Below are 10,062 nucleotides of genomic sequence, written 5' to 3'. Positions count from 1 at the left end.
ACATAGTGTCAAACTATTCTTCAGGAGATGTGTATTGCTTTCTAATTAATTTGATGGCCCCTTGAAAAAGCTGGCTATGAAATCAGAAACTGATGATGAGTTATGAGTGGGGAAGCAACAAGCATCCAGCATTTGTAGATTGACCCCAGAATGTGGGACCTACCAAGTCCTGGGCAGGCCTGCTTGACTCTCCTCTTCCACCTTAGAGTCAGGCCCAGGGTCTGCCACAGGGAGGGCCTGAAAAAATGTGACAGGCACTGAATGGCACTGAATTGAAGGAGAGGTAGACAGAGGAGATTAGAAGATAGTGGGAAAAGCCTTAGCAGATCAATAAAAACAAATCCCATGATTTGCTTCTTTGGATTACTTTAGCATGTTACTAATTATTGCCAAGTACTACTTCTACATTTTTAGATACTGCTTCCAAATTGTAATTAACTCATATTAACAGCATACATATATAATTTTGTGGGATGTTGAACATATTGAATTTTCACACTGTGCTGGTTCCTTATTCTGAGATTATGTCCTTTTAACTTTTTAGTTTAATGTTCTTTTAAAATGGAAATGATGGTAATAATGGGTAGTAGGGTATTTTAAAGTCTTTTTTTTTTTTTTGCGGTACGCAGGCCTCTCACTGTTGTGGCCTCTCCCGTTGCGGAGCACAGGCTCCGGACGCACAGGCTCAGCGGCCATGGCTCACGGGCCCAGCCGCTCCGCGGCATGTGGGATCCTCCCGGACCGGGGCACGAACCCATGTCCCCTGCATTGGCAGGCGGACTCTCAACCACTGCGCCACCAGGGAAGCCCTAAAGTCTTTTAATTGGCAAATAAAAGTTGGCCACTTTTATTGGTCTTCTAATATTTAGTCTTAAATTTTATTGGCACCTGGAATCCATATGTCTGGAAGCTAATGTCCAGGTGACACATAATCTGGTCTTTAAACGTTCATTTGTCCAGCCAACATTCAGTGAGTGGCTGCTGAGTGCAAGATGAACAGGAATCTCTGGGTCACACATTAGTGTAACACCATGGAGGCTACAATACCCTTGGATCTGGGGTAACAGGTTGTAAGTGACAGAGAGCTGGGGGAGCATGGGGATCACAGTGCATCACAAGGTCCCCAAGTCTTCTTCATACTTACAGGATTTTCTTACCTCATTATTAAATGTTGGAGCCCCTGGGGAAATAAAACTCACTACAACAAACACCTCCTCAGAGTTGCGAAATACATATTTCAGAAAGTAAAAGGACAAAATAGGACTGAATCTAGGAGAGTAGAGGTAAAATAACCCAGACACCTAAGATTTATCCCTGTAAGTCGAAGAAATTAGCTGTAGTCTTTCAAAAGATATTTATTAAGCAATTGTTTGGTCAAGGACACCCGAAGGAAGGACAACCAATGCCTAATTTCATAAGACAGGTACATGGAGAGCTATAGTAAACTCTTTAACATTCACAAAAACCTTCAATAAAAAGAATCACAAAAACGAAGTATCATTAATGACATTTAGAACATATTGAAACAACATAAATTGACCAAGTTGTAAATTCTGCACAGACCTAGAATACAGCAGGTATCAGTGAACCAGGAGATTATGCTGTTTGAATACAGCTATACGAGCAAGAGCTCCTTAGTATCCTGAATCTACAGAGCTACAAGTGAAAAGTATAAATGTTTTTGTTACTTGAGCCAGAGAAATGTTTAGATTTGAGATGTTTAAATCACAGAAAGTCTTTCAAACTCTTCTTCCCAAACACTTTCTCTGGGGCTGGGAGGCAGAATAGCTCTCCTGGAAAGAATATCTGTAAACATTTTGGTAGAATTTTCTGAGTGTTTACATGAGGCATGCTTTTTGCGGGCCTTAATGGTTTGCCAGTTCTGAGGGTAGTCGGTAGTCCTTTGAGGATATGTGTCACAGCATAAGTTATTAATTGGAATTCCAGCAAATATACAGGCAATTGAGGGGCACATAGGCATGGCAGCTTTTTTTTTTTTTTTTAAAGGATGATAATTCTCTCAACCAAAATGGCTAACCTCCAACACCCTGCAAGAGTTTGCATTTAGAAGGAAAGACACAAAACAAGCCTCATCCAAACCTTCCACATCACCTCCTTCAAACAGATTATTGTCAAGAATGAACATGACTGAATTTACTTAACCTGAATAAATAAGTGACATGAACTTAGAGCAGTTAGCGTTTGCCACCAGCACATTGCTTTCTGTTGGTTTTGACATGGAGTTTACTCTCTGGATAAAAAATATTTGTGTTATCAATTTATCAAATTAACATCGGTCACTAATCATCTAGTTAAGTTCCAATCGTATATATCCTGGATAGTGTTGTAATTTAAATTGTAAAGAAATCATAGGAGGATCATTAGATAATGTATCATGAATGACAGTGTCTTTATCTTTTAATGGAATTATTTACACTAAATACAGTGTTTCTGAAAGCAGAATGCTTTATTCTATTCACTTAGACACTGTGACAAGAAATTTTGATATATGTATATATGTATGTCACATTTTAAAGATGTACACACTTGTTTAAAAGATGGGAGTATTTTCAGGCACCAGTCTTGCAAAAAGTCTCACAGTTTTTTTTTAAATGTTAAATTCAAGTACATCAATAAATGAAAAACAGCAAAATAAATTATAGCGAAAATTGTCAACGTTGAACTAGCGATTGTAAATTGTAATGATTTCAGGTTCTTAATAAAAGCATTAGAGCAAAAAAGCTGTAAATTCAAGTCAAATCCCATCACAGCAACCTTCATTGCAATAAAAAGTTGATTATAAAGAAATGGTTTCCAAGGTCTGTCCAGACATTAGAAGTGTTTCTTATTCTCATTGCCACAAAACTTACAATTTTAAATAATTCATGGCAATGGATGTTTTCCTAAAAGCAATTATTCGAAAGTTCTTTCTCATACAACAGTCTCTTCCTATAATGAAAATAATCCAACCCTTGATTTTGTGACACAGTGTGAGATGTGGTGATAGAAACCTCACTTCCAGGTAACCAGAAAAATGGAAACACAGATTATAACTGAAACTAATTTCTTTACTTTTCTTACATTGATGAAGAATGCACTGGCAGACATATTAGCTACATCTACAAATTTGGTTTGTGTAAGAACAGCCCATTTTGAATTTATTTTGAGTCAAATACACAACAATACAGGGATATGCACCACACAGTGTCAGCTGGAGATGTTTACTTTATAATTTAAAGATATTAGTACTATGACATATACATATACTACAGTGCATATACTATGACATAACATGCAAGTGGTCATGAACTCATTAAGGATAAAATCCTTGGCTTATGAATCTCTAGAGCTTAGAACATAACAGGCACATACTAAATGTGACATGATAGACTTTTAGGAATATTTTTCTTCATATAAGTTCTTCTTTTCCCTGAGCTTTATACAATTTATGGAGCAGGATGAAACGAAGAAGTTACAAACAATAAAAAGGCAATCGTATAAGAGTGTAGTTAAAGATCACTTTCTCTAAACCTATTCTCTGAGATCCAGTGAAGGACAATGGTGGTCCGTGCTATGGAAACTATTCCCTTTGAGTGAGTTATACTGAGACCGTAGACATGAACCCACAAAAAATTGGTGGGTGAGGGCATTAAATAATTAAAAGTTAGGTTTGTTTTTCTCCAAAGCAATCAACTATGTGATAGAAGTCAAGCCTTTTTTTGCTTGTTTCCTCTCAAGTAGGATGTATTTGTAGACAAAAACTCTAAGGTTTCAGGAAATTGAATTACCTCTTTGAGATTTACTGGGCCCCCCCATTTAGGACAATAAGGCTGAATGACCTAATTAGTATTCAATGGGCTTAAATGAATCAGTATTTTTTAAAAAATATTTATGCACCCCCAAGAATTAACTGAATAATCAGTTTGCTGAAGTTCTGCATTTAGACTAAATTGATACTACAGTTTTATTGTCAGGAAGGATTTTAGAAGTATTTCTCTGGAGAAATTATTCTAATTATGATTATGTTTTCATTTTTTAAAAATGAAGAGTCAATCAATTATTTCTGCATAATAATCTTTACTTTTGGCAGGGGAAAATCAATCATGGCAATAATTTCCCTAATTAGTTCAATCGATTCCATAGGTGGACTAATAATTTCATGAAGGAATTGCTTATATGACTTACTATTACAGGGAAGTACAAAAAAATCATTTTTGATTATATTTAATATGTGAAGAGTTGACTATAAAGGAGTAATGTGAATATAAATGAAAGTTTTAGATTTATAACCAAAATGTACAATATTTAGTTGAAGGTGTCTAATCATTCATAATTATGATTACAAGGCAGACTGGAAATCCAAGTAAACATATCTATCAGATAAGCAGTGGGGTGTAAACAGCATGACTAATTTGGAGATGGGACATGGCATAGGCATTTTGAAAAAATGGCTGTAAGATTTTTTAAAGTTTTGAATGTCAACAAACAGTAGCATTGAAGGGATTCTGAATTTTTCACCATTTGAACAATTACTATGTTCACTAAGTTTCTGTAAACCTTTCAGGATAAGTTATAAATTATTTCTTTATTTGCAAATCAAAGACTTATGATTGGCTTAAGTATTTTTGATAAGCCAAATAAGGTAATTTGTGATTTTCTATAATTTTTATAGCCTCATTTCCTGAATATTATTAACACATGTAATCCAACCTAATTAAAAATGCATACATATTATAGTTAATATCCATTTTCTTCCAAGCAGAAATTATAGGGCATTTGGGTGTAATTTTTAGAATTTATCACTCTAACACTCTGCTATGCTAATGTCACTATAAAAAGATTTCAGGGAATGAGTATTTATTTTTAAATATTTTTTGTAAGATTAACAATAATTTTACATATACTCTAGAGCTGCATTGTCCAGTATGGTAACCACTAGCTACAGTTGGCTACTGAACACTTGAAATGCGACTAGTACAACTTGAAGAAGTGAATTTTTAATTTCAATTAATTTTGAAGTTAAGAACTCACAGTTGTTTTATTTATTAGAAAACTTTTAAGTGTGTTTGGACAGCTTAGGTTAATGAATCTACTTTTTCTTCTGCAAAATTTATGAACTCGCAATAAATCAAGTATTACTGATGAACGCTCCATGTCCAAATTAAGATGAGCTGAAAATCTGAGACAAACCAGATTTCAAAGACTTTGTATAAAAAAAGAATGTAAAATTCTCATTAATAATTTTTATATTAATTACTTAAGTACCTTGTACTATATTTCTCCTGGACAGCACTGATCTGGTGCTCTATGAAAATTGCTAGTTTTTGAAAGTCATGTTTTAAATTTTTTATTTTAATGTCATTCTTTTAATCAAAAAAATTTTATCATTATGAAAAAGAAATCAGAGTTAGAATTTGTCTAGTAAGAAGTGACCTAATTGCCCTCTCTACACCACCTCCCTTCTCTGAATTGCAGAGCCCTTGCTAGCACCAACAGCAGAATGCAAAAATCATAGGCAGTGAATATGCAGAAATCGTGTATGAGAGCACTGATGAGTGTGCAATCAAATCAAACTGCTCACACATTACAAATTCTGTCTTTTCTTCCCCCCCCCCATTGTTTCCAGACCTATGTGTCCCTAATTCCAAAATTAACCTTCAACTTCCTCCCAAGTTCTGCTGTGCTATGGCTTCCAGTTTAGAATAATAAGCAATGACTTTGCTGAGCAATGTGCTTGGTCATGTATTAATACTAGATTCTGTCCAGGCCCTAGAACTTTCATCCTTCAGAGTGGAGAGCTTCCTCTGGGAGAAGGGTTCAAATCCCAGAAGTTTGAACACTGCCACCCGGTACTTCTTGGACATGATGTTGTACAGAATGGGGTTGATGGCGGCGCTGAGGTAGAAGAGGACGAAGGAGACGAGGTTGCAGTATTGGCTGATCTGAGCAATCTCCAAGGAGCCAGGCTCGAAGGATTTGGAAAATAAATATCGCCCTACATGGAAGGGCAGCCAGCAGAGGATGAAAGCAAAAACCACTACAGCTGAAAGGACAATGAGAAAGAGAACGTCAAGAAATATAGCAAAGTTCAAGAAATATAGCAAATCACAATCGATTTTGAAGACATGGTTTTGTTTTGATTATGTGTGGTAGGATCACTGACTTCAGAGAAATATCATTTTCTGCTCTTTCCTATATTTTAACCAAGATTGAGTCTGTCCGGATCAACAATTCAACCATTTTTACTGCTGAGCTTCCCAGTTGTTTCTAGTTAACAATTTTAGTGATTTTGTGCTTGAGTTGACATATTGACTCAAGTAACTAGACAATCTAGTCACAATACTCCACCATTTTATATGTGTTAGATCAAACCTATATGAGACAATGTGGTTTTACTCAACCATAGTTATGTATCAGAGTTTCCTGGGGTACAGATTCCTTGGATATAATACAGACTCACTAAATTAAAATCTCTAGGAAGGAGACTAAGACACCTGTTTTCTTTTTTCTTTTTAAAGTTTTACAGAAGACTGAATATGCAGTCAGGATTGAGAATCACTAAGATGAATGAGCTTTTCCACCTAAAATAGACATAAGTAAGGTAGAAAAGGCCATAAAACCGACTAACATTAATTATCATCCATCCAGGCCTTAATTTTGCCCATGTAAGGTTGCTTTCTTCAAAACCTCTGCATTTTTAGATTAAGTTTTTAAAATTCAGAAATCAGAGGAAAAATAACAGAAAATAATAATTTAGGACTTGTACCACTTTAGTGATTCCCTTCCAACTGTCAAGGCAAAAGAGAGTCACCAGTGAGGATAATTAACAGCTTAAAAATAAAATCAGAGGAAATTATTAAACATATTCTCAAAACTAATTTGTATAGCAGCAACTGACTGCCCCAGGAGCAACATGAATATTAGAGTCCCCTGGGGGGCACTAGCAGGTTTACAATCTATTAGTCATATTGTGAGAATCAGTGGTCTAAAAAATTTAAAAAACTTGACATTCTTTGAATAAACTCTATCACTTTAATATACAGGATTTCAAGAATTGTAAAATTACAAATCAAAATTATCCTAGAATAACTTCTAAGAAGTACTATATATGCAAATAAGTACAAACTGTTGACTACAATGTCCAGATAATAAAATGTGCAGATTCTGGTTTTGATAAAAGCAAGGAGAATTAATATTTTGCTTGGATGTGAACACAGTTTGTATTACTTCACTTGTACCAAACACATATACTTAAAGAAGCTGAATTTATGCAATAACGATTCAGCGTACTCCAGTGTGACACTGCACCCAGATGTTCTCTGAAGGACCATTTGGGGAGGGATAGTAAGTTCTGTCAGCTCCCACAAATTCTCCTTTTCTCAATTTGGAAGCCTGCCTATCCTAGCTTATCTAGCCTGTCCTACTTGGAGAGAAAAGTAAACATGAAAACAGAGACCCTGACTTGTCACTGATTTCCTTACAAAGCTGTATAAACAGCATCAGGGTAAACAGAACTGATGCAATTATCTGGGAAAAAAATGCAAGTCAGAAAGCAAATCACAATGTTGAAAGAAAAATGAATCTTCTCTGATAGAATTATCCACGATGATCACATCTTTGGTTACATTTACCAATGAATACTTCCTAGAATCAATGCCTGCTCTTTTTCACCCTTAACACCAGCTTTTCTTAATGCAACTTAGAGATCTACAAATTGAGGCAGGAAGCTTAACATCACCTTTAACACATTTTAACACCACAATATACTCTTTAATGAAAGATCTCATTCTGAAGCAAAGTTTCTGGGCCAAAATAAAACACATTTTAGAGAAATACAAAGGCGGGACATTTTTCCATGAAAGAGAGAAAGGTGAGACCAGGAGAAAGAGACACAAAGAGATAGAAAGAGAACAAAGAGATAGTCAAGGGGTGGGAGGAGGGAAGGAGAAAGGAATGGAGAGCGCGAAACATAGATATAGAGAGAGATAGAGCAAAAATGTAAAACAAAAACAAACAAAAATAGAGAGAGAGACAAGACAGTGAAACTAGAGACCAAAGACAGAGCTCAAGACGGAAAAAGGAGAGAATAATTGAGAAACTTACAGGGAAACAGAGACCTAGAGAAACTGGGGAGAAAGGCAGACTCAGGAAGAAGGGGAAGGGCAGGGGAAGAGGAGGGGGCCCGGGAGAGAGAGCTCAAAGGCGCACCGAAACCCACCCAGCATCTTCACGGTTTGTTTGTGGTTCTGGTCCCTGAGCGAGGCGCCCACCGCTGCCTCGCCGCGTCTCCTCCTCCACAGCTTCCTGCCGATGAGGCTGTAGAGCACAGTGAGGCAGAAAACAGGGAGGAAGAAGAAGACGCTGGACACCCACACCATGACGGTGAGCAGTCCCGAGCGCACCGCGAACTCCGTGGCGCGGCACTCGTTGGTGTCCCGAGGGTCGGTGCCGTTCTCATGCTCCACCCCGACCAGCACGAAGATGGGCCCGGCGCTGCAGAAGGCCACGGCCCAGATGACCAGGATGACCAGCTTCACCCGGCCCTTGGTGACCACCACCTTGGCCCGCAGCGGGAAGCAGATGGCGAAGTAGCGTTCGACGCTCAGCGCGGTGATGGTGAGCACCGTGGCGTAGGTGCAGCTCTCGCTGACGAACTGGAAGAGTTTGCAGAGCAGGTCACCCAAGTTCCAGGGCCGGTAATGCCAGAGGCGGACGAGGTCGAGGGGCATGCAGAGGAAGATGAGTAGGTCGGAGAAGGCCATGCTGGACAGGTAGAGGTTGGTGGTGGTACGCAGCTCGCGGAAGCGCGACACCACCAGCATGGTGAGCAGGTTGCCCGCGATGCCCACCACGAAGAGCGCCACGCAGGTGGCTGTGACGCCCGCCAGCAGCGGCGCGGGGAAGAGCGGCAGCAGCTCGTCGACCAGCGAGTCGTTGTCAGGCGCAGCGTCCCAGCCCAGGTCCGGCAGCGTGAGGTTGGGCCCCGGCTCCTCGCTCGGCGTCGCGTTCCACATGCTGCCGGCCCTGCTTAAACTGGCTTTGGGATGCGGCTGCACTGAGAGGCTGGATCGGGCGCTGGTCCCGGAAAAGGTCTCCTTAGGCGCAAGAGAGTGCGAGGGAGGAACAGGAGCAAGAGAGTGCGAGGGAGGAACGGGCGCAGGCTCTCAGGGAGGATGCTTGGAGAGGAAAGAGAGGGGAGAGGCAGCAGCTGAGGGAAAAGGTGAGACTGAGAGTCTGGGGCGGGGAGGAGGGGAAGAGAGGGAGGCGGGAAGACACACACACACACACACACACACGCACGCACGCGCACACACACACACACACTGGTGGAGAGATGGACCGAGTGACCCACCGCTCTTTCTGGCACCTCCCCTTTTCCTCGTCCTCTCCCCCAAAGTCCTTCTCTCCCAACCCAGCCTTTGGCCGGCCTCCACACAAGTACCAGTCACCGAGGAAGCTCCGCCAGCCCTGCCTCGCCTTTGCATTCTGTCTCCAGATGCATCTCGCACTTCCCAAAGCGTCCCGGCTCGTGGGCACAGAGGAGACCCGGCACTGCGAAGCTGGAGCGCGAGGGGCCTCTCCCTAGCCTTGGGTGCTGCCTGGCTAGGGTGGCCCAGAAGGGCAGATTACACCCGGGGTTGGGGCCGGGCACGGTGGGGAGAACACCTTCAGTTCCCGGGACGTGAGTTCTTCCTCAACAAGGGATAGAGTTGGCTACGGACCTGGTGGGGAGAAGTAAGCGTGCACAACCGGGCTTGGAAAAGGGAGGTAGGGAGTGTTCCGACCTGAAAGGAGACCAGTGCGCACCTGGGAAGAGCCTCACTCAGTCCTAGAACCTATCGCCGTGTTAGCGAGGAGAAGCAGGTTCAGAGAGGTGTGGCCACTTGTCCAAGGTCACACAGCGAGTTGGGGGCTCAAGAGCTAGACTTGGCTATCCCACCCGGTGGACTACTGAGAGCGAAGGGGCAAGATGTGTGAATAAATTGTGTTCGGATTTCCAGCCCTTTGTACTGTTCCCCAACTCGGCGGTGGTAGGGGATATGCTGTGTAGGAGATTACTTT

General features: G+C 40.7%; 1 protein-coding gene across 1 annotated transcript; it reads right to left on the bottom strand.

Annotated features, from left to right (window-relative positions):
- Window positions 1–5,738: 5,738 nt before the first annotated feature.
- GHSR (growth hormone secretagogue receptor) lies at window positions 5,739–9,014 on the bottom strand. Its single transcript, XM_030863506.2, has 2 exons — window positions 8,219–9,014; window positions 5,739–6,043 (listed from the first exon to the last, which is right to left on the bottom strand). Exons 1-2 carry the CDS (start codon window positions 9,012–9,014, stop codon window positions 5,739–5,741), a joined length of 1,101 nt encoding a protein of 366 aa, XP_030719366.1.
- Between the last annotated feature and the right edge of the window lie 1,048 nt (window positions 9,015–10,062).

This window comes from Globicephala melas, chromosome 4, assembly GCF_963455315.2.
Source record: "Globicephala melas chromosome 4, mGloMel1.2, whole genome shotgun sequence".
Taxonomy (NCBI): Eukaryota; Metazoa; Chordata; class Mammalia; order Artiodactyla; family Delphinidae; genus Globicephala; species Globicephala melas.
This window is presented reverse-complemented; position numbering and strand designations above follow the sequence as displayed.